This window comes from Vigna angularis, chromosome 1, assembly GCF_016808095.1.
Source record: "Vigna angularis cultivar LongXiaoDou No.4 chromosome 1, ASM1680809v1, whole genome shotgun sequence".
NCBI classification, from domain to species: domain Eukaryota; kingdom Viridiplantae; phylum Streptophyta; class Magnoliopsida; order Fabales; family Fabaceae; genus Vigna; species Vigna angularis.
Genome location: NC_068970.1, coordinates 49,597,890 through 49,622,521, shown reverse-complemented (window position 1 = coordinate 49,622,521; position 24,632 = coordinate 49,597,890). Strand labels below are relative to the sequence as shown.

The 24,632-nt window shown below is 32.0% G+C and overlaps 3 protein-coding genes across 4 annotated transcripts; 1 reads left to right on the top strand and 2 right to left on the bottom strand.

The window, feature by feature from the left end:
* Nucleotides 1–3,741: 3,741 nt before the first annotated feature.
* On the bottom strand, nt 3,742–7,498 carry LOC108322213 (transcription factor bHLH143). Its single transcript, XM_052868064.1, has 4 exons — nt 7,338–7,498; nt 6,146–6,710; nt 5,775–5,933; nt 3,742–5,687 (listed from the first exon to the last, which is right to left on the bottom strand). The coding sequence occupies exon 4, from the start codon at nt 5,668–5,670 to the stop codon at nt 4,633–4,635; it is 1,038 nt and encodes a 345-aa protein (XP_052724024.1). The 5' UTR covers nt 5,671–5,687; nt 5,775–5,933; nt 6,146–6,710; nt 7,338–7,498; the 3' UTR covers nt 3,742–4,632.
* A 6,916-nt stretch (nt 7,499–14,414) lies between these two features.
* On the top strand, nt 14,415–16,138 carry LOC108322205 (uncharacterized). 2 transcript variants are annotated; one of them, XM_017554227.2, is made up of 5 exons: nt 14,415–14,735; nt 14,827–14,901; nt 15,374–15,450; nt 15,555–15,757; nt 15,879–16,138. In XM_017554227.2, the coding sequence occupies exons 1-5, from the start codon at nt 14,527–14,529 to the stop codon at nt 15,954–15,956; spliced, it is 642 nt and encodes a 213-aa protein (XP_017409716.1). In that variant the 5' UTR covers nt 14,415–14,526; the 3' UTR covers nt 15,957–16,138. The 2 variants fall into 2 exon arrangements, with proteins under 2 accessions (XP_017409716.1, XP_017409715.1); XM_017554226.2 differs by having other exon boundaries at nt 14,416–14,735; nt 15,368–15,450.
* Nucleotides 16,139–19,046: 2,908 nt separating this feature from the next.
* Nucleotides 19,047–19,768, bottom strand: LOC108322206 (classical arabinogalactan protein 1). The gene has a single exon (XM_017554229.2). The coding sequence runs from the start codon at nt 19,636–19,638 to the stop codon at nt 19,237–19,239; it is 402 nt and encodes a 133-aa protein (XP_017409718.1). The 5' UTR covers nt 19,639–19,768; the 3' UTR covers nt 19,047–19,236.
* Between the last annotated feature and the right edge of the window lie 4,864 nt (nt 19,769–24,632).

Genomic DNA, 24,632 nt, shown 5'->3' with positions numbered 1-24,632 from the left:
TTTTATTTTCTTTAATTCTTTACTGATAATTTCATTGTTTTCATTCCTTCCCCCCACCTGTTAGTTAGTAGTTAGTAAATAAATACAAGACTAAACTCTACATTCTGAACTTAATCATAGTTGAGTCCTTGGATTGATACTTAGGTTGTCCCTTTACTACATTAATGGGGAAACTTATTTTGTTCTGATTTTGCACTACTAATATCAGTTTAACAATGGAGGAGAATTTATCTCTAGAGAAAGAAAATGAAATAATAATATAAGGTTGGGTTTCTGATTTTTAATTATTACACCCCCAAATTAATTTCAGCATCTCTTGTGATAAGTGATGTAGTGAACCATTATCAAGTATTTAAGTAATTTTTCGTATACTCTACCTACAAATGAGAAAAGCACAACCAAGTATTTTCTCATTTACCAGTCTGAAACATTTTAAAATTGTGGGAGTGTAGGTAAGTTTACTTAATTACTTGAAGAAATAAGGGTTTTTCACCTAATGATATTACTCTAAATCTGGCAGTAGAGAATATGTCGTTATATGTTTATATATGAACGACATGCTATTGATTGACATATGTAGTCAGATAGTCTCTAAAAACTAAGGTTTTGAGAATCTCATTTTGCAATATATGTTGCCTTAAGGTGAAGTCAATAAGATTAGATTTTAGAAGGTAGAATCATAAGGGAGATAGATAGTATATTACTATTCCAAAACAATACAATGAGAAACCTCTTAAGAAGTTTAAGTATTGTGACTTCAAAAACAGTAAGAACCCATTATGATGCTAACTCTAAATTAATGCAAGGTAGAGGAGAATTTATTCTCAACCTCAGTATGCCCAGATAGACGGGAGCTTACTACACTTGATGAGTTTTTTTATACCTGATATTGCTTATGTAGTAAGTAAACTGAGTAGATACACTCAATGTCCATATCAAGAACATTGATATTCTCTTTCCAAGCTTATGAGATACTTAAGAGGTTTAATGGATTATGCCATTTAATATAGTGGATTTTCCGTTGTACTAGAAGGGTACAATGATGCTAACTAGATCTCTGATTCAGATGAGACAAAATCTACTAGTGGTTATGTATTCACACTTGGGGGTAGTGTGATTACATGGAGATCAGCCAAACAAATAATTATTACAAGATCAACAATGGAATATGAGTTTGTTGTTCTTGAGATTACTAGTAGTGAGGCTGAGTGGTTGAAAAACTTCTTAGCAAACATTCCATTATGAATGAAACCAACTCTATTGGTGTCAATACACTATGATTGCCAATCGGCAATAGTTATAGCTAAAAACAAGAATTACAATGGAAAGAATAGACATATACAATTGGGACACAATTTGGTGAAGCAGATGCTAAAGAGTAGAATTATTTCCATTGATTATGTGAAGTCATAACGAAATCTAGTAGATCCTCTAACAAAATCTCTAGGAAGCAAATGATATTAGAAACATCGAGGGGAATGAGACTTAAGCCACTTGCAAACAAACAAGTGATGGTAACTCAACCTTTGTGATTAGAGATCCCATGAATAAGGTTCATATGAGTAAAAACAAGCCACTCGTTAGTTCTAATAGCACTAAATTAATTTTAATCAATTATGTCCATTTCTATGGTGTGTGTGAAAGTTTTAGAGACTTGCATTATGAGAGGTTAAACTTTATCATTAAAATTCTATGTGGTGAAAGAATTTTAGCTTAAACAAAGTTTTTAATGATTTTCATATCCCTTATGGGTAGTGTATGATTTGCAGCATACACTTAATGAAATCACCTATATGAGTGTCGAGTGGGACCGCTTGCATGTGATTTTGGCATGATCTCTAGAGCACTCATGAATATCGAACACGCGCATGGCCTAATAAGCGCAACACAACGATAACAAGGATTATGGGGTTATATTGTGGATAAACCTCTAACACACGACAAGTATCTTTGGTTCATATAGTTTGTTATACCAACTACACTGTGTGTTAAATTTCTTGATCTAGGACTGGTTTATATAGCTTGTTATACCAGCTCCGATGCATTACAACCTATGAAACCCAAGATAAAACTTTCTTATCTTTCTTTTTCAATATGTGGGGGATTGTTATAAAATAATAATAATTGCAAAGAAACGTTAGTTTTAAACGTTGGCCAACAGTTTTTATTTTATCATTAACGTTCATAAGCATACAGTTTTTTTCTCTCATTAAAGTTCATAAGTGTCAACAGTCATTTTTATTATTCATTATTGTGGCAACAGTTTTTGACCAAGTTTCTGTTCTATAAATAGGCATTTCTTGCATTCCAAAAAACACATAAAATCAAGCTTCTCTTATCCTCTCAATAGGAAACTTTATTCCTCAAGCTATCTTCTTAATTTTTCTTCCTTTCTTTTCTTATCCTCTTTATATCCTAGGTTTATTCTTTTACACTCTTTAGAATCCCTTGCTAGTTCTGAAATCCTTAGAAGTTTCTAAGAAGTACCTATTGTATCTTGAGGGACTTGCGCAATACACCGTGAATAAGTCCTTAAGAAAGTGAATCTACACGGCTCAGGAAATACGATTCGTGATTTTGTCAGGTTTTTTACAACATAACCAAGTTATCTCGAAGCCAGAATCTTACCAAGTCAGTTCAGGCTGAAATTCGAGTTGAGTCGACCCGAACCAAAGGTTGAGTAGAGTCAGCCAGAACCAAAGGGACGAGAAGAGCCAACTATAACTAAAGGTTGAGTAGGAAAGTCTAGCAGAGTCCGCCCAAGTCAAAAGGTTTCGGCAGAGTCTGCCCAAGCCAAAGCCAAGTGTTTGAGCTAAGTTAGCTTGAACCGAGTGGTTGAATTAAGTTAGTTCGAGCCAAATAGTCAAACTGAGTTGACTCATGATAAATGTCAAAACGAGTAATGTCAGAGTAAAGATCAAGACAAGTCATTTAAATGAAAGTCCAAACGAATCAATATAAATCAAAAGTTGAAATGAGTCTTTTATAAAACATATTTAAGAAATGAATTTAAATCTAATAATGTAATAACCCTAACCCTAAACCCATTCTAAGATAAGACTTCGAGGATTGAGAGCTCATTTGGTAGGCCAATAAAAATGGACTTATTTAGAAATGGATTATAATTTACACATTGAACAAATTAACACGGGAGTCTTTTACTAAAACAATACATAAAAGGGAAAAACTAGTTTTCCTGGAATCTATAACCATTGTCTGAATCGAATGAAATGGTTCGAAAATCAGTACAACAAAATTCAACACTTATGCATAACATCTCTAGGTTTGGATGTGATCCAATTACAAAAGACATTGACAACTAGTTATAAACTAAGAGAAAATTACTTGAAGGTAAACCTTGTTCATAATCTTTTAAATAAATTATTAGTTTAGCATAAAAATTTATTTGCATTATATTAACAATAAATTATTTTTTGTTTTGCTAGTCCCACCCCGCTAACAAAAACTTTAAAAAATAAGCTTGGTCGATTGTGATACGAGGATTTGAATATTGTTGATACGGATGAAATTGCTAATCGGAACGACTACACTGCATCAGACATCGATGACTCTTTTGCAACAATTTTGTGGAAGAACTACAAATTTAGGAATGGAAAACTTTTTATATGATGCTAACAGTTATACATTCATACTACCATATAACTATGAACTACTCTTCTAGCCTAGTTAACCCTTGCCTGATCCTTTGTTTCCTTAAAACAATCATATTTAGACAGGAAATGGAGAAGCACATATTGACAGAAAATGATATTTACAAACATAAAAACAACATCAGATAACTATGTCCATGATACACTCTGATGCATATAACACTTCCATAACCATTCACACTCCAATTATTCATACAATCACATCTGACAGCTTCATAATAGCATCCTCAAAAGGAGACCTAGACCACCAATATGAATCACAAAGCAGAAACTAGAATTGCTTGTCATCATTCCGCACTCCATCAACATGTAAAACAAAGTAACCTTTACCACAAAATGCTATATATCCAAACAAAGGGCCCCAGCAATTCATGATGAAACACTAGCCTCGCTCTGCCAAACATCAGGAAACTTTCTTGTTACTTTAGAGTATATGCCAGCATGATATGCGTGCAACCTTGAAAGAGAGGACAAAAGCACGAACCCAAGAATGAAAAGGGAGGGTGGAGAGTGGGACCCCAGTTGCCTAATGCGCATGCATTCAATCACCAAGAGAGTGCAACACTTGAGAGAAAAAAAAGTGTCCTCATTTACAGCAAAGCCCCCCACTACCATCTCCATCACTTCAACCTGTGATCTTTAATCCTCAAAAAAAAGCTACAGGATAATCATGTTGGTCAACAAATTGAAACCCCATATCCTGCACTCTTTTCCAACCCAAGTGCCAAAGTGCAATACTATCTATTTCAACATCAGTACCTTTATTTCCCAACCATATATGTGCACCTCCTCAAGAAAGAGGGTTAAACAAGACAAAATGCAAACATGCTAAGATAAACATATCAACCAACAAAGCTAATAAATCAAAGAACTACATCTTTTCACCATGGATGTGTCCTTCAACCAACATACTATAACCTTCGTGGCTGTGATTGACTCACTGATTGACTGTGAGTACTACTTAGTGATATTCTACCCCAAGAGAACCAGTTTGGGACATCAAAACTTTCAAGTACTCAATAGTTCCATCAATGACTAACATTGGCTCCTTTCCTTTTGCACCAGGAATTAAATTCTCCAGAACTCTCAAAGATTCCCGGATCTTATCCTTTTTTAATTTGATATCACACACCACTGAATCATCTACTTTAGTTTTATCAACAGAATATGTCCAACCACTAGAGTTCTTTGATTCAGCATCACTAACATAATCACAGGTTTCATTTGGTTGTACCACAGTAGTTTTGTCCACACGTGAGGATGACCTATTGTCACCACCAGTAATTAACTTCATCTTTTTCTTAGGCCAATAAGAGCTGGCAACTTCCTCCTTTAAGTCCTCACATTGTTCTTGTATCACATAAGTCCTTTTAGTTGCCAAAGGAGAACGATCTGTACTTGTTACCTCATCACAATTATCCTCATCATATTCACTGCTGTCATCATCGGAATAAAGTAATGCATTTATTTCTTCCGTATCTTCATGCTTTTCACTTTCTTCAATAACTGCATTATCCTTAACAGACTCTTCCAGTAAACCATAGCTGGCAAGATGCTTTTGACCCATAATTCTAGCCTGTTCCTCCCCATTTACGTCATAACTTTGAGCAATCTTCTTAGCAGTGACAATTGGACTCTGGACAAGAGGAGGAACATGCCCATAAAACAACCTTGTCTTATTATCAGAGCGGTCAAAGATAAGTAACCTCTTTTGCAAAGAAGGATTTGCATTTTGTAAAGCTCCTCCAAGATGCGTTTCTTTCAGGCTTGTGTCTACGTTGTGATACTTAAGGTATCCTTGCACTTCATTTGTTAGCTGAGTCCTCAGACTTTGAATAGAAGGAGCTGCAAGCCCATGAGGTAAGATGGAAGTGCTTGAGTTCAGATATGTTGGGAGACCGAGTGAGCCGGGCTTAGGCAGCATGCTTAAGTAATTCAAAGAAGGTGATTGCCAAGCCACATGGTGTGAGCAAGGCAGGGAGCTGTCAGCCTTAACCATCTAACAAAACAAATGACCTACAGGACAATAAAACCAATCAGCCAATGTTAAATATGAAACCCTTTTGGTTGAAAAGATGAAAAAACCACATTGGAAAAAAGTACCAGTAGATGTTATGGTGCTCTTGTAAGAGATCTTTTCTAACTTCCTGATTTTCTAAGGAAAAAGAGGGAAAAAGGGGAAACTACAAGCTCCAGCTTAAAGAGAAACAAATATGACTTAATCTACGTGACAGGCTTAAGCAAATGACGGAAGTACTCAGCCTGCAAAGAATCAAAAGATAGCATATGTCACTCATTGAGCTCATATTCATAAATCAAATAACGGATAATAGAGGCTTTTTAATATTCAATGGTCATAATGTTCATGTCTTATGCTGACACATAAGGAAACTTCCATCCAACAAGCTTCGAAACCAAGGATATCATTAAAAAATATTGCAAATGGCAAACGCCAATCAGAAATATGTACTAACCTGACAAAAATGCAAAGGTTGAAAGCATGCTATCACTCTAACAATAATTGTTGCTTCACCGTTAATGCCATACTCATGTTTTAATGCTCGGAATCTTGTTTGGCTCGCTGCTTGGCACACCATAACTTCTTTTGTTTCTCACCACAATACTCAATCAATCTAATGTTATTGTACAAAGAGAAGAAAAGCCCAATAGAATATCAAAATGAAGATACCCAACCTAAACACAATCAGAATCAGCTAGAACTTTAGAATAATAAGAGATGAGAACATACTGAAAATACAAAATACAGAATGTTCCTTCACTTCCTATCTTTTAGCCTATTCTATACTTATCAGAAGAAACGATCAAACAATTAGCTTCCATGGCAGTAGCTAAGCACAGATTTTTGGGAATGATGATCTACAGAATAACTTTACAATATAAGTTCAACTGTATAACTTGGCGGAACACATCAACAGAAAGACCCAACCAACGCATGCTGACTTTTCCTGTGTGGCTTTAGATATAATGAATTACTTAGACCTTCAGGCTGATATTATGCACTCAAAGAAACCAATATCCCTGAAACAAAATCATACCATAGAATAAACATCATGATTTCATTTTACCAAAAACATCACAAAAAATTGTTTTTTAATAAACCAAATAGCCTAATATTACAGTCAAGCCTTAAAAGAGAAAACATCAACAAATAAAATCTAATTTAACCGTTCATTCATTCAAAATAAACCTGTATGAACCTCATCGTTCTGTTAATTTTATTGTTCAAATGGAAACATCCATAATAAGCAAACAGAAACAGAAAATGAACATATTCACCACAGACTGACTTGTTCTCAAGTAACATACGAGGACACGAAGCACAAGTAGCCTAGTTCCAAAATCTGTCAACCATATGGGTTTCTTCAACATAAAGGAGAATAAAAAATAGCAAAAAAAATACTACAATCCTCAAATTTCCCAAAAGCAGAAGCCTGTCAGTTAAACAGAGTATGATCCAATAAAGAAAAAGACGCACATAGACAATCTTATAAGACTTGACTCCAAAACCAAATTTCATCAAGGAGATCCTAATTCAACCAAAGGCTTAAGCTTTTCACTCCCCACCCCTTACCCACTAACCTTAGCAAATAATTCAGAAAACCCACAAAGGAAAAATACGAAGGAATCAAAGTTTGAAATACTTACAGATGGATTAGAAGGAAAGGATGTTTTGAATTGAGCAGAGTGAGAGAGACAAAAGAGAAGAGAAAAAGGGGTGATTGAGAATGAATAGGGAAGAGCAGGGAAGGAACCATTCACTACAAGAAGAAAATGTCCAAAGAGATACTGCTGAATGTGGATGCCACTGCTATATAGACAACTAAACGTGACTTTAGACTTAATTTCTTAGCAGTTGCTCATCATAGTTGTTAAACTAACAGTGAATTTTATATTAATAAATATTATTAATATATATTTTTATCATATTTTATATATTATTTTGATTTAAAAATGAAGGCATTGATTAATAAAACTTATTTCTTATTATATAATTTTTTAATTTTTTTGAAAAGGATACCTTTAAAAATACGTATGTATTATAGGGCAATACCAAAAATGAAGACATTCTTACAATGGGTTTTTAAACATAAAATAGGTTCATTTTTAGCTATAAGTTACCTATATACTATTGTTTGTACCTGTTAAGATTTGAAATGGAGAACAACTTTGGATCTCTCGTGAATTTCTTGAAGAACTTTGGATCTCTCAAAGGCAATATTAGAATATATTGGTGTACCTACAGAGTAACTTTACTGAAATTTGGTAAGAATAATAAATTACCTATCAGTGTATTTTACTATTTTATAATTTAATTTAATCAAAATAAAAGTTTGTGATAAATATTTCAAAGTAGTTTGTTTTATTAACTTTTAATTTATAAACTATAAACTACTTTAATGTATAACTTATGATTTGTAACTTTTTATTATTATTATTATTTTTTTAATTTTATATTTTAGTAATTTATTTATTAATTTTAATTTAATTCCTTTTAATCTTATATTTAAAGTTAATTATTACAGTATTTCTAGTACTTATTGAGTTATTTTTTAATTTATTATACAATTTAAATTAAAAAAAAATTAACATTACCAAATAAAATAACAAAGTGATAATAAATAAAAGCATATACAGTAACAATTATAAGAAAAAAAATCAATATAGCAATAATTTAAATTTAATTAATATTTTTTAAATTAATTAATTGAAAGAAAAATGTATATAAAGATTACGAAACATAAATAAAAGTATAAAAAATTAATTATGTAAAAATTATAATTATAGTTACATTTGTTTTTGTTTAGAAACATTTATAAAATAAAAGTTGTATAGTTATAGATAATTTAACAATAATTTGGTTCTTGACTTGTGAGTTGGACGAAATTAAGTTATGAAAAGAATAGTTAGGTTGAAAAGATTAGCGATAATAAGAAGCATGAGCATGCTTAGAACACGGTTGAATAGTTATGATTAGAAGGGCAATGACGACAATGGTGAATAGTTGATAAGAGACATAAACACTAAACATGCATCATTCACTAATGAAATTATTAATCCATTGCTTAACACATTCCAACCTAATTTAATGGGCCCATGAGCCCCCACCAAAGTCACCACACTATATATATTCGATTAATCATTTTCCCCCATCAAAATAAAAAAATAAATAATAATACAAAAAAATAGACAAATGTAAAAAGCATCAAGTGCAATCCAAAATTTTCCCACTAAAAACAATAATCCAATCTAATATATTACACCCGTGCGTTTGATGAAAGCAAGAGAGACTAAAAATTTTAAAACCTCGTTGTTTAAAGTAAAATTAGATTAATCTCTTAAATGAAATTATAAGTTTTAAACTTGTGATAATAGAATGTTAATAGTGATTATTAAAAGAAAAAAAAAATTGTATGATAGTATAAAGAAAGTAGATGGTGGAGGGAATGAGGAGGAAATAGAGAAAATGATATAATGAGGTCTAGTCTTTGGGTTACATGTACCCCAGAATTAAGGGAATTCATTGCTTTCTACTTTTTCTTCTTTTTAAACCCACAAAACCATTTAACAACTTTTTTTCTCTGCAAATCGTGTTCCATCATTCTTCTTCTCTAATCTCATTATCATATCTCAAATAACACTCTAATCTAAATCATACGTGTCACAAATCAAATTACTACTCAAACTATTTCAATTTCCAAAATGCATTCATTTATTTTTTATAATTTTTTTTTGTAATTTTTTTTTTCAAATCCTTTACCTCTCTCTTCTTTATCTACAATTCTACACTTTAAGTTTCTTTTTTATTCCTCCATGTCCTTCACAACAAAAAATATAATCTCTAGAAAGAAATGCAAAATTTGCTAATTGTAGCCCATGTAACATAATAATTAAGTGAATTAAAAAAATTTGTGTCTTTAATTTATAAATTAAGTGAATTGTCTATAAAATTTGTTATAACCGTGAGTACATAAAGAGCTCAAACACTTTAAATCAAATTAAAATATGTTAAATTTGTTAGTCTAGTGTAAACGAAGGCGTGTTGGTAAATTCAATTCATAAAAAAATAGTTGACGAATATCGAATTCTAATTTTCAAGAAACAATTATTAATATATTATAGATATAAAAATATATATTTTATTATTCTATGTATATAAACCTTTTACCGAAAATCTAAAAGCAATGTTTCTGCTTGTAGAAAATTATATTAATCTTAAATTACATAGGTAGATTTTGAAAAGATGTCATTCAAATAAGTTAAAGAAATAACTTTTAAACATATCATATCTCGAATGGTACAATATAGATACATATTTAAAAAAAATGATTGAAATAAGTTAAAAAAATAACTTTAAAATATATTATATCTCCAATTCTATTATATATAGATAGATTTTGAAAATTTTTAATCTTAATTTTAGTTTAATCTTTACCATGAGTAAACTTATGTTATTAAATCATACTTTGTAGAATTTTATTTCATATTTTGGTAAATAAGTTAATTTTTTTTATATGGATTGAGTTAAATCGGATTAAATCAAGTTAAATGGTCTAACTTCTAGTCCATTACTGTGATTACTAATTAGGTCGATTTTCACAACATCTAGAACAATATAAAAAACATGCATATATTACCTTTACATATTAATATAGATAAAAAAATAAGTTATACATTTTAAAAATTTAATTAATTGTGTATGTTTGTTTATTTTCATTTATCTCTTTATAATTAAATTTGTAGGTGTTAATGATTTCTGGAACATCGATTTGATGAGAAATAAAAAATGTCAAAAAAATTGAGTGACTCACAAAAGGTAACGAAAAGAGAAACACGAGTGTTTTGAATCTTTTTCTTATTATTGGAGTTATATCACAATGATTATTTTTCGTTTAATTCTCCTTCATCAAATATAATTTTTCATATACAGTATTACACAAATGTTAGCTATATTCATTCTCCAATATTTTAACCAAAGTATAAATGCACATTCGTTTTCTAAGAAATGAATTGACATATTAATTTTTTAAAATACATTTCAAAGTTTTTGTTTTTCAATTTATATTTTAAATTGATCTAAATTTTAAATCGAACATTTTATTGCACTGGTACTTTGTAGCTAGTGAAGAAAAATAAGCATAACAATCTGATAAATTGGTCAAGTCAGTTGAATTTGTCCAACTCTCTTTTTTAAAAGAGAAGAAAAGACCTAATGTCCCCCTGATTTGAATCAAGAAAAATAATTAAGATAAACTGTGGAAAGCATTGAAAAGAAATTGTGATCATTTAATAATTAATGATTGTTATCCTTAATCATCATTGCATTTGCATTGCCATATGTCTATTACCTTCTTTCACCATAAATTTTGGAGTTTGACAATTTCAAATCTTCTAAATATGAATGATTAAGTTGAAAATTTGGCCATGGGTAGTCTCTCTAACTCATTTTCCCTTCATGCAATAGTTTACTCCTCTAAAACTTCTAATTAAGAATTATATTTATTTATAAGATAATATAAATAAATAAAAAGTAAAATTGTTTTACTCATGTTTTACTTATATTTACTTATTATAAATCCTTACATAGTGTGACTGTTTGGGTGGTAAGAACTCGTACCGTTATGTTATAATAAAGGAGTGGACAGGTGCACTTATAAATATATTTGATGATTAATAAAATTAATATATAAAGAGAGACATCCAGACATACGTATGAATAGAAATTTGAGATTAAAATTTTGTCACCCACTTCTCTCATATATATACTTTTGTGTACTTCACTTTCGATTTCTCAATTTGGGCTTCCTTCCATTTGAGTGGTGTTGTTATGTCTATTTATAGACAAATTTCTCATTATTATTTGTGGATGGTTTTCAACTTCGCTTTTAATTGGGTTAGCTTCACTTATGACTTCCTTATAATGCTAAACATGTTTAGCAGACTAATCCTTCTATTAAACTATTATTCTTATTATTACTGAATCCTTCATATTATATATATATATATGTTAAACTACACAGTTTATAAACATAGTACTGAAAAAGAGACACTTTATATATAATATTAATATAATATAATTGCATATAAAGCAATAGTCACTTTTAGTATTTGAATGGTTTACTTTTATTTTTTAATTTTAAAATATAATTAGGAATACAATTAAAAATCTTAAATATGTATCGTTTTATCTTTTGTTATATAATTTTTAATTTTAAAATATAATTAAAGTAAAATATATAGGAATATAAAATATGTATACTAAAAAAAGAATTATATATATATATATATATATATATATATATATAGATATATATATATATAATATACACATAGATATATGCAAATGAAAAAGTAAAAAAATAAAATTTAATTAAACACTAAAGAATTTTGTCATCCTACAAAAGAGTGTTATTATTTAGATTCATCCACACATTATACCTACAGATAGATATCGCAATTATGTAATACTAAAATATTATATTTGACTTTTTTACATAAATAAATCCTATTAAGTTAAAAGAGGATGAGTATATTAGAAATTGGAAGCTTAAAAAGTTTGGAATAGATTTTGAAGTTTAAATTTATACGTGATCCTGGAAAAACAAAAAGAAATTAAATGTTATAATAAAGGTTCCTGGTGAGAAATCTCAAGTGGGTATTTCTTTTTTTCAATTATTTCAATTGGTTTTATATATTTACAAAATGTCTTAATTGAGTCGAAAAATTAAACTAATTAAACTCTTTCTTTTAAGTTTTCACTTACTGACATTAAATTACGATGACAATAAATATATTGATGTATATATGTTATTAAGTAAAAATAATTAAATTATGACATGAAATTTAGTAAATTAAAAAAAATGAAAAGATTATGGAAGCAACATTCAGAAAACACCGTACAAGCTTCGTTCCTCCTCATCCACAGAGGATCTCATCCTCCATTAAAACTTCATCAACCATCATCAGCCATGATCAATATCTCTTTGCCAACCAGCACCGTAAAAATCCCAAAATGGCAAACCATAAATTGTTCTTGTTCTATTCGCCACAAATCCTACAAGTGCTAGAAGCTCTCAAACAAGCTAGTGCCACATCTAGCGATACCACACCTCTAATTCTCTGGCGATGAAGGCGTCAATGCCGCAAGCCGCCGTCATTGCCTTCATATACCGCACCATCGAGATCGCCACCGTGAGCAACCTTGTCGCCGCTGCCGCGAAGCGAAACACACCACCACTAGGAGCCTCTTCTTCGCGTCGCAAGCAACATCGTTCAAACCTCCACCGCGAGTTCCCCTCATCCAGAAACACAATCAGCAGCGAACAAATGCACCTCCGCTATGACGCAGAAGCAGTCTAATGTCCCCATCTTTCTCCTTGGCGGTTCTTAATCTACAAACCCAGAAAATCAACATAGTTCATCCCAAAATCAGAAACAGAAACCCTAGAATTGCGCAGCCCCAATTCGCGCCTTCACCTTCCCTAAATAGTGAACTCCAATGCTTTTCACCTGCATCAGAAAATAGAAACCACGAAGAACCCTAAACACAAAACCCCATTTGTAAAAGTCTCAAATTGCAGAAATCCATAAGAGTACGCCTTCTCCTTACACCTCTTCGAACCATCTTCATTTGTCGTCATCACAAAGGTCGCCTAGGATAGAATGGTTTAGGATAGAAGCCGAACGAACCTTATTCTCATAATAAATTTTGTCCCATAATAAATTTTGCCACGTAAAAAACTCTTAATTTTAAAAAAGAATTTCACATAATGAAACACTTTTACATCAACGTGCACTATGTTATCACATTTTAATGTCGTCTATGAAAACTTAATAAATATGACTTATTTGGCTTAATTTTTCAAATATTTGAACCTTATTGAGACATTTTATAAATATATAAACTTAATTGAGACTGTTAAAAAAATAAAGATCCAATTAAAATTCTCGAACAAATATAAGGACTCAATTGAAATTGTCAAAGGGGACGATCTTACCGAAGGTTTAAACTTATAATGAAATAATATTTTTTTAAAGTGTAAGTTGCGAGTACGAAAAAAAATTTCAGTGTCCAATAACCACTGCCCTTTAGGAAAATAAAAGGTTAAAAGAAACATAAAACTTTGGATCCAAAAAGTTAGATGAGTGACAGGAAATGAGGAATTTTAATTTATCGTCGTCTGAAACTGAACTTATTCTTTAAGCAATATTTTAAGTTAAAGCGTTGTGAATATCTGATTTTCAAGAGAGCAGATTTCAACAAAAAGTGAGTTAACTTAGGGAAAGGTAAAACTGTTACAAACTATACACATGTCATGGCTAAAAAAGATACTGCAAACATTGCTTCGTTTCTTGAACTAGCTTGTTGCTAATGCCTAAACCATTTTGTTCATATTTCTGTAGCAAAGTCAACCCAGAAATTTTTTCTTCTTCTTGTGTTCGACGTATTCAACCCTTTTTCTTTTCATGTTTTTTGTTGCATGTTTGGGAAGAAACGCGTCTAGATGATCCAAATTACTTGCCAAAGAAAATGGGAAGCCAAAAGTAGAACAAATTATCACACTTTATACCTTCAAAACCTAAAGGTTGAACTAACTTCCAAGGAACACACACATGACGCATGCAACAACACTTATACGTTTCCCTTTCTTAGGCCACAACTTTGCTTCAAGTAACCAAATTCACGTTCAAATTATTAGTTTCTTATCACCTCTAGTGTTTTTAGCCTGCAAGACTAACCAATCTCACAATTCAATTGCTTATTTTAAACCTCTTCCAAGAATCCATCATCTTTTCTCATTCCAACTTCTGTCAAGAGATTAAGAATACTTTCAATATGTCACTTAGAGGCTCATCGTGGATAACTCTGAAATTCAGAGGTGTTCTTGATGTAGTTCGTGCCACCAAGTTCCAATCAAGCTACGTTGGATTACAGAAAAACAGACCAATTGTGTCAGCTGCTAGGCCTGAAACAGCTCATTGGTTTCATCCTAATCTGCAATTCTACAGCACCAATAGCAACAACACAAGTACTAATGCAAAAGGGTATACCCCAAAACCTTTTATCTTCCATAAATCCTAATCTCACTGTTGAATATTACATTCTGAAATTTGCTTATGACCTTTTCACATGCAGAATAAATGATGAGCAGGTTCAACCTGAACCTGCTGCACCTGCACATGCTTCTAAAAGTTTTGCCTTCTCTTATTGGTATGACACTAAATTTCCTTGCTGCTCCTACTGATTAGAGATTCCAAAATTTTTGTTTATAAATTAAATTTTACGTTTAATTATCTATTACTGTTTTGGTTATAAATGTATGTGATATATTATCACTTTAGTAGCATTTTTTACTGATGTAATTGTTAATTTAAACTGTCTGATTTTTCTTTTGTCAATTTAAAGACTAGTGCAATTAACTTTCAGCAAACTCAGAATTAAATCCAAAATATGGATATTCAAATATCAAGATAACCAACTCATTGATCTAAGTTTCATTGAAAAATCCACCTAAAACTAAGATAGAGTTGCAAGTATTAACTAATGTACCAGATTCCATCATAATTATACAGTTAAACGTGTTTAGATAAGATAGTACTAAGATGGTTAATCTTCTGTGATGTTCTCGTATAGTACCTCAAACATTTAATGTGCATTTTTCCTTATGAACATGGAGGTTAAGGTGGATTTTGGGCATGACACTTTCTGTCTTACTACCCTTCTGGAAACCTTACTGGGAAAAACTGCAGAGAATAGAAGGTAGATGAAAATCTCTTCCAGATGGAATATCCAACAAACAATCTAATTTCTTAAATTTTGGAAATATACTAAGAAAATAGTTTGGGAACAAAATGTGAATTCAGGAGAGGCAGAGTTTGTGATTGAAGAGGCTGAAGCGGTGGCAAAAGTGGTAGAAAAAGTGGCAAGCGTAGCAGAAAAAGTATCTGAAGATGTGGCAGAGATGCTTCCAGAGGATGGTAAACTAAGGAAAGCAACTTTGGTGGTAGAACATGCATCAAAAGAAGCAGCACATGATGCTCAGCTTACTCAACAATTCATACACAAGGTACTTATATACTGTTAATCAATGTTTTTTGTTTAATACCTGACATCTTTCATCACATGGTTTCACCAATTATTCAAATGATTGCTCATTACTTTTTCCTAACCTCCTTATTGAAACATAGGTTGAAGAACTCAAGAATGACCTTGATGATATACAAGCCTTTGTTGAACCAGTAATTGACAAGATTGTGAAGATTTAATTAACCTCACAAAATTGATGTCAAATTAATACCACTTTTCTTGTAGATATTGTTTTGTATATTGGTGTACTGCAATAAGTGCATATTATATTTTGTTGTTGGCTATGTTTATGCTATTTGTAATGTCATTGTATGTTCATTTTATCATGATAAAAGTTAGAGTAAACTGCACCCTTTCTCTGATAAATGGTCCAAATAAATACATTTATTTAAAAATTACCCTTCTCTTTCTTGAAGGATTAATTTATACTGTTGTTCAGCTTGTAACAAGCTTGTTGATAGCAGCACGTCTTTAAGCAAAAAGAGAATATTCTTCGACTTTTTATATCACCAAGAACTTATTTTAAATATCAATTACCAACTTTTATTGGATGAAAGACTTTCAAATTTCATTCAAATTCTTAATTTAATTTGATTTTATTTTTAGAATTATCAAAATGTAGGCTAATTTTATTTCAAGTAGAACATTTGACAAAAACACTATCCGTATATAAACGAAGACTCAATTAAATATATGGATATCCGTATACAGATAAAGACTCAGCTAAATATATGGATATTGACTTCAAACACATATAAATAAAATAGATTATTAGAAAATGAGTTTTTGAGCCTAACTCAACCTCTAACCATGAATCTCTCTAACCATGAATCTGATACCATATTAAGAAATGAGTTTTTAAACCTAACTCAATCTCACAAAACTGGCTTATAAGGTGAAGTTTGCACCTCACTTATTTATTTATTTATATATATATATATATATATATATATATATATATATATATTATAAATTGGTCTTATCTCTAGTCTATGTGAGACTTTCAATATAAATATATATTTAATTTAGAAATATATTCAATTTTATTTTGGGTTTTACAATTGTTTGGATTCCAACTTTATTGAGAGACATTGTCAACGTTAATTATCTCTCATTTTAATTATTACTTGCTTTGAAGATTGAAACTCTCTACCAGTTTGTCTTTAAAAAACATTTTAGAAATTGAAAAGAAAAAATCATATTTAAATTGTCTTAAATTTTATTTTTAAGTGATATGAAATAGTTAGAGATGCCACAAATAATAATATTTTGTTTAATTGTCGAAACGAGGGTAAATTATTATATCTAAAATATTATGTATTTTGACTATTGAAATTGTAGATAATAAGATTTAGAATTTAATAACTTTGGTGAGAAGGAGGTCTTATTTTAATGGAAAGGATGAATGAAAGTGAGGGATGGTTGGGTAAGAAAATGATTGTGATAAACACGACACATACATTAGAGTGTTTATAATATAATTGCTTTTTTCACGTTTGAGCGGCGTAGGAAAAGCTACAATGTCAGTGCCACCCTCATCACCCAACTTTCTGTCTCTCCTCCGTCTATCTTCCTATTTATTCTTACCACTTTCCTAATTATCAACATTAATTTACGCTAATCTAAAATTATTTTTTTATGATTTCACATTAAATGTAAAATACACTATATCAATAGATAAATGTAGGAAAACGTTTTATATTTAACATATAACAATATTAGTGGTGAAATTTTTCTCTCCTATATCACTCAATATTATTGAAAACTTCATATATAATAAAAATAAAAACCAATTATATTACATAAATAAATATAAATCTTACTGAATCAATTTTATATTAAACTAACTTACGAAACTCGTCATTATAAATGGTTAACATTTTCAAATTCAAGTATTTTTGGGTGCTCTATATTTTATTATGCATGTTAAATTATGTATCAATAACTGTTATCATTGAGTGACATGTTAGAACGAACAAGGTTATTTATTCCCGGTCGGTCATCGGTGTAATATTCATGAAGAATCTCTTGTAGTTGTTTGTTTAAGATAATCTTTGAATGTCACGTATAATTAATGACGTAACGGTTATTATGAAACGGTTAAAGTCTCTATTAATTCTTATTAAGAAGTAAATTAATTGATTAAGATTCTTTTAGACCTTATAAATAACGATTTATTAAGAAGGTAAAGAACTCTGACTAATTATTTAATAGACTTGCGGAACGATTTATTAAGAAGATAAAGAACTGTGACTAATTATTTAATAGATTTGCGGAACGATTTAATAAGAAGGTAAAGAACTGTGACTAATTATTTAATAAGCATTCTCGAACAGCAGGCGTTATGTCAACAGAAACAATAACAAAATTATTCAGTGTATAATACTTGTACTCGTGCATGTCAAGCAATTATAATTATTCGACATCCCAAATCGTCTGCGACTAAGATAATAAAAAGAATAATCTGAAATAGTTTTCACATTATATCCAGCAGGAAGAACATATACTGATTGCTCCTCTGCTGAGAATCAATGTTTGAAATTATACTTGCGACAGTGCAATCAAAGTGTTACTTTCAGTACAAACTTATTGTACAAATAATAAAACTGAGGTGAAGTAAAAAATGTTATAATAAAGAAAGCATGTTTTAAAGATTAAATTTTTGGACCACTTGATAGCTATGTACATCAATAATGATAAATGGGCACCCTGGTATATTACAATGTACATTATTCAAAATGAATGGAGACACTTTCTCCTGTCTTTTGTTAGTAGTACATGTCCTGCTTTAGGCATGTGACCTTATCTTGTGTTTTCTACTGTAACCAACCAAACCTCAATAATGCGTTCTTTCATCGTACAATCAGACTGAAACAGAGGAAAAATTAACGTAACAAAGTATCATTGGTCTCGTTCAAATTTCTCAATTTAACTTTTTGAAAAGAGAAAAATAAAAGTAAAGGAAAACGAACAACGAAGTTCATTGCATATGATTCCTCGCAACGACCCCATTTCAACTTTTGATTCGACTTTACCAACAATCACTTTCTCACTCTAAGTTTTGGACTCATGCTGCAATCTTAACCCCAAATCTTATATTTGTATTTTGCGACAGATATAAGCGATGGATTGTTGTGTTTTAAGAACTCTCACTATCTCATTACCGTTGTGAACGAGTTCAAACACATTTAATTTTCTTTCTTGTTCAACCAACTAAACACTGACACAAACAAATTATTAATAGAATAGCAGAGTGAGAATGAGAAAAGTTAAGAGCAATAAAAGTGTATCAATAGTAACCATCTTCGTCATAAATACAATACACCAAATAATCCAAAGAATCAACTCTCACACATCAAAGAAGATAAAAAAAAACAAAAATGAAACAAGAGGAATTCGCGTGTGAACTCGCAACGACATTAAAAAGAAAAAAAAAAGTCCACTAAACTAAACTATCTTCTACATAAACAAAGCCGCAGCGAGAACCACGGCAGCGGCAGATCCGGCGAGGGTGAATCTGTTCAAAGCGGCGCCGTTTTGCGAGGGAGTCGGTGCTTCGGTCGGCGGAGCGGAGATTGCCGAAGGAGTGACGGAAGGAGCACCGGCCGGAGATACGGGAGGCGACGGCGGAGAGTCGATGTCGGTCGGCGAAGGAGACGGAGCGTTCGGCGCCGGAGCAGGGGGAGACGATGACGGCGACTCGGCGGCAGGAGAAATCGCCGGTGATGGAGAACTACGTGGCGTGGCCGCCACGGGTGTTCTCTTCGGAGAGAGAGCTGGCGACGACGCCGGAGACTGAGCCAGCGCGGAGGTGACTAACAATGCAGCGATTAGCGTGAACACAACGGTGGAGTTAGCCATTGTAGAGAGAGAGAGAGAGAGAAAGAGAGAGAGAGAGTAAAAACCAAAAGGATTATGAGTGTTAGTTGAACTATATCAGAGAAAATAAGTTGATGAGTGAGAACGTGTGTGTAGTGAAGAGAAACATAGGATTGTAGGTCATTTATAGAAGGGTGTTCGCTTTGAGGTGGCTCGTTACTCGCCGTTGATGCGTTGAAATCATTTCCGGGTTGACACGCGGCACTAACTCTTTCTGCCAGTGCACAAGGGAAATAATAATAAAAAATAGTTTTCTGGAAAAAGTTTTTCAATTGTTTTAATCGATAACCAAAGGAATAAAATAAAAACTGCATTTGATTTACGAAATATGTGAAATAAAATTTGGAAAAAAGAAAGAAAGGGAGGAAGGTAAAGCAGAAACGGCAGGGCACGCGAGAGATTGAATGAGGGCGGGGATGCTGCAGATACAGCTGTCTTTGAATCAGCAGCGTACACGTGGTGAGAAGTTTGAAGGATGAGATGAACAGGTAAGGATGGAAGCTAGTTAAGGAAAGTGATAACGGTCGAAAGAAGTAAATTTTCATGTGAATTTTGTGGTACATAGTTTCATTAAAGTCGAAGTCGGTTGTAAAAGTGTTAGGGACCACCTCGTTTGTCTTGGCCAAAGGAATAATTAACAAGTAACGGTGTCTCTCTAGTTTCTTCTTACCATCTTTAACATTATATATTATGGTGATTTAAGTGAAGTGAAGCATATATTTAATGTAAGCATTTGAAAGTAATTAAAGTTGCAGAAATCATATATCTATACTCAGAACAGAGCGTGATGCAAGTCTTCATAAACTATTATGAAATTTCAAAATCCTACCTTTTCCTTTTTGTTCAAATAATGCTGTCCAGCCATATTATATCCACCCAGTATCCATTATAATAACACATTTTAAATCATATTTTGTCAAACACTATTGTAACTCAATTAATTATATTAAAATAAATCTATATCATTCAATTTATATCTGTTATAATATTAACACCACTAATTTTTTTTAATGAGATTACATTATATTATATATTTCTAATATTTAGAATATAATTATTTTCTTATCTTATCTTTAATTTTTTTTCGAATGATAACTAATCTTTAAATTATAAATTTCTGTTTATCTTCTAACAATTTAACTATCATTAATATATTAATATAAAGAGCTTAATTTTTTAATAATAGGGTTGAATATATTAGGGCGGTGTTATCAACATTAATTGCATATTCCGTTATCACTATTATACAAATTCTTCAATTATCATTAAAAACTAAAAGTATATAAATAAGTATATATGAAATTAGTTTCTTAAGAAATTTGATGATTAAAGAATCTATATACGTATGGTAAAATATTAATTTTCTATATTATAATTTAAATATTTCTCATCACATACTATTTAAGTGTATTTTCTTTTTCTGTGATTATATTATATTTTATATCTCTAATATTTTAGATATGATCATTTGTTGGGAACAAGGGCAACAAAGGAGAGAAGAGAGATTTAAACAACACTAAGAAGTATTTGTTTTGGTGCACTTGTAAACCTTACATAAGCTTTCTTATATAACAAAATGAAGAACACCATCTCACAATACTAAGCAATGTGGGACTAAAACATACTACAAAGAACTTAATCAAACTACACAAAAAACTAACAATTCTCTCACTTAGAGTTTGATTAATACATAGTGTAATTGCCTTCATCATCAGTTATTCTTGAAGGCCAATTGAGGTACTGCAAAGCCTCAATTTTTCTGTTGTGACAACCTTTGTCAACATATCCGTTGGGTTCTTACTTCCCAGTATCTTTCTCAACGTTAGTACTTCATCCTCAAGCAGAGATCTGATGAAGTGATAACGGAGATCAATATGCTTCGTTCTGGAGTGAAAAGTTGAATTCTTAGCCAGATGTATTGCACTTTGACTATCACTGTGCAAAACAGTCCTTTCCTGGATGAATCCCAACTCTGTCAACAATCCTTGAAGCCATATCAATTCTTTGCTAGCTTCTGTTACTGCTACATATTCAGCCTCTGTAGTGGATAGAGCAACGATCTTTTGTATTTGTGACATCCAACTAACAGCTGTAGTTCCAACAGTAAATATGTAGCCAGTGGTACTTCTTCGATAATCAATTTCTCCAGCAAAGTCTGCATCTACGTAACCTTGTACTTTTAGTTCACCTTTACTAAAGCACAAACACTTCTCCTTAGTTTTTCGTAGATATCGCAAAATTCATTTCACAGCTTCCCAGTGAGCTTTACCTGGATTTGACATAAACCTGCTTACAACTCCCACTGCATAGCCAATGTCTGGTCTTGTGCATACCATCGCGTACATCAGACTTCCAATGGCTGAAGCATACGGAATCTTAGCCATAATCTCTTCTTCTTCTTTTGTCTGAGGAGACTGATCCTTGGATAGACGAAAATGACTGGCCAAAGGAGTACTGACTGGTTTGGCCTTGTCCATGTTAAATCTCTGCAAAACACGGTTGATGTACTCTGCCTGAGATAACTGCAAGACTCCTTTTTGCTTATCTCTCGTGATTTGCATTCCAAGAATCTTCTTTGTTGGGCCTAAGTCCTTCATGTCAAATTCTTTTGACAATTGCATCTTCAAATTTCTGATGTCTGTTATATTTGATCCTGCTTCTAACATGTCATCAACATAAAGTAGCAAAATGACATAGCTGGACTTGTACCTTTTGAAGAAACAACAATGATCAGCATTGCACTTCTGGAAACCTTCCTTGTGCATGAAGCTTTCAAACTTTCTATACCACTGTCTTGGAGCTTGTTTCAGGCCATACAGGCTCTTCTTCAATTTGCACACCATGTTTTTCTTCTTTCCTTCTGAAAAGCCTTTAGGCTGGTGCATGTAAATCTCCTCATCTAGATCTCCATGAAGAAATACAGTCTTCACATCTAATTGCTCTAGGTAGAGCTCCTCACTAGCCACAATACTTAGCACAGTCCTAATAGTATTGAGCTTGACAACTGGAGCAAAGATTTCAGTGTAGTCAACTCCTTCTTTCTGCTGAAATCCTTTGACAACCAGTCGGGCCTTGTATCGCTTGGAACCATCATGGTCTTCTTTCACTCGATACACCCATTTGTTGTGAAGTGCTTTCTTTCCCATAGGTAACTCAACTAGTTCCCATGTCTGATTTGAGATCAAAGACTTGATCTCGTCTTTCATAGCAAGCTCCCACTTGTCGGCATCCGTGGTTTGACAAGCTTCCATATAATCTTCAGGCTCCCCTCCATCAGTGAGTAACATGTAGTCTATGTATCTCCTGTTAGGCACATGGGGCCGAGAGGATCTTCTCAATACAAGAGTTGGAGTAGGAGGTTCTAATTGCTCATTGTTTTCTTCATTTGATTCCTCTGGCTGAGGACTCCTCAATATAGGACTTTCTGGGATATCTTCCACATCTGCATAAACTGGTTCACTCGTTTCTGAATTTCTGGTGTCAGTATTATGTGTAACACCCTAATATTTTAAAGGGTATTACTGATAGTAGAGACTAAATTAATTTGATATCTCATATAAACAATCAAACTTTATTTCAATTACTCCAAAGTACAATACCAAACTTACACACTTTAACAATATAGTCTTCACCATTGAAATTTCAACTTATAAGTTTTACACAACATAATCTTCCCAATACAAATTTATCCTTTTTACAAAAATCCCTGAAAGTTTTTCCCCGCATCTCTCTCATCTCTAAGCTTTTTCAACCGCATCTGCAACATTATCTAATCACATATAACATGAGTTATATGATCATAGTACAAACAAATAAGGGTAAGCCAACCATATCATAAAATCATTAAACTTGTAATAAAAATATTATAATCATGTATTTCTGCAATTGATAAAATATCCTTATTCCGATGTCATTAATTCATCATTATCAAAATCATCTTTTCCATTTCCATAAATCTTACAAGTGTACCATGCTTACTCATGAAGCCTTATGGTCAGACCGCTCTCTGCCTGCTTCCTTAAGCCTCACTTATATACTATGTCTTACTTTCTGAAGCCTTATGGTCAGACCCCTCTCTGCCTGCTTCTATATAACTTACGAATCATACGTTTATGTCAAAGCCTTATAGTCAGACCACTTTCTGCCTGCTTTCATAAACCTCAGGTGTTACGTTGCTCATACCAAACTCTCATGGTATAACTCGAACATACTACTCCCGGTAGTAAACATCATTTCATAAGTAATGATTTCTCATATCCACTCCAACATTTCATAAAACCAACAATTCATACCCTCTTATCCACCTAACTCAATCATGTTCATTCTTTAATCATGAATTCATAATAACCCGTTTTGGTATCAATAAATTAAACATATTGCCATATATCATGCTTCATATTATAAACTCATTTTGCTCATAACGAGTATAACTCAACATATTTTCACCAAACAAAGATCATGGATCAACCAAAATATATCAACATATCGTAGGAACTACATATTAAAGTCTGGGCTCAATGTAATGATAAATAAAATATATATGAAATTTTTACCATGATAATATTATGCATCTACAATCAACTTGTTTTATTTTATTTTCATCCTAGTAGAGATTTTTCTTTACCCCAATTGGTCACCGGAGAGGACCCAGATGTCTGAACGCATCAAACTCACCTTCGACGCCAGCACATATGACTAGTCACAACTGACTGGACCAGGCCAGGGCTGCTCTATGATCAGGGATGTGCCAACTCAGGTTTTTAAGGTTCCTCTATCCTACCAACAAAGGGAGGCCCTCAATAATTAATCAATTTATTTATTTAATTTATCTACCTTGTTGTCTTATGCTCTAAATCTAAAATGCCTAATTTTAATATTTTTACTTCCTCTCACAACAACCTCAAACAGTATCTGTATATCTATTTAATACTCATATATAAGCTATTACAGAACCCTTACTCCAGACCTTCCAACAA

Excerpts from the sequence above, each read along its gene's own strand:
- LOC108322213 (XM_052868064.1), bottom strand. The coding sequence starts at position 5,670 with ATGGTTAAGGCTGACAGCTCCCTGCCTTGCTCACACCATGTGGCTTGG.
- LOC108322206 (XM_017554229.2), bottom strand. The coding sequence starts at position 19,638 with ATGGCTAACTCCACCGTTGTGTTCACGCTAATCGCTGCATTGTTAGTC.
- LOC108322205 (XM_017554226.2), top strand. The coding sequence starts at position 14,527 with ATGTCACTTAGAGGCTCATCGTGGATAACTCTGAAATTCAGAGGTGTT. Across the intron at positions 14,736-14,826 it reads ACAAGTACTAATGCAAAAGG|AATAAATGATGAGCAGGTTC; the intron begins GTATACCCCAAA and ends TTTCACATGCAG. Across the intron at positions 15,758-15,878 it reads CTCAACAATTCATACACAAG|GTTGAAGAACTCAAGAATGA; the intron begins GTACTTATATAC and ends ATTGAAACATAG.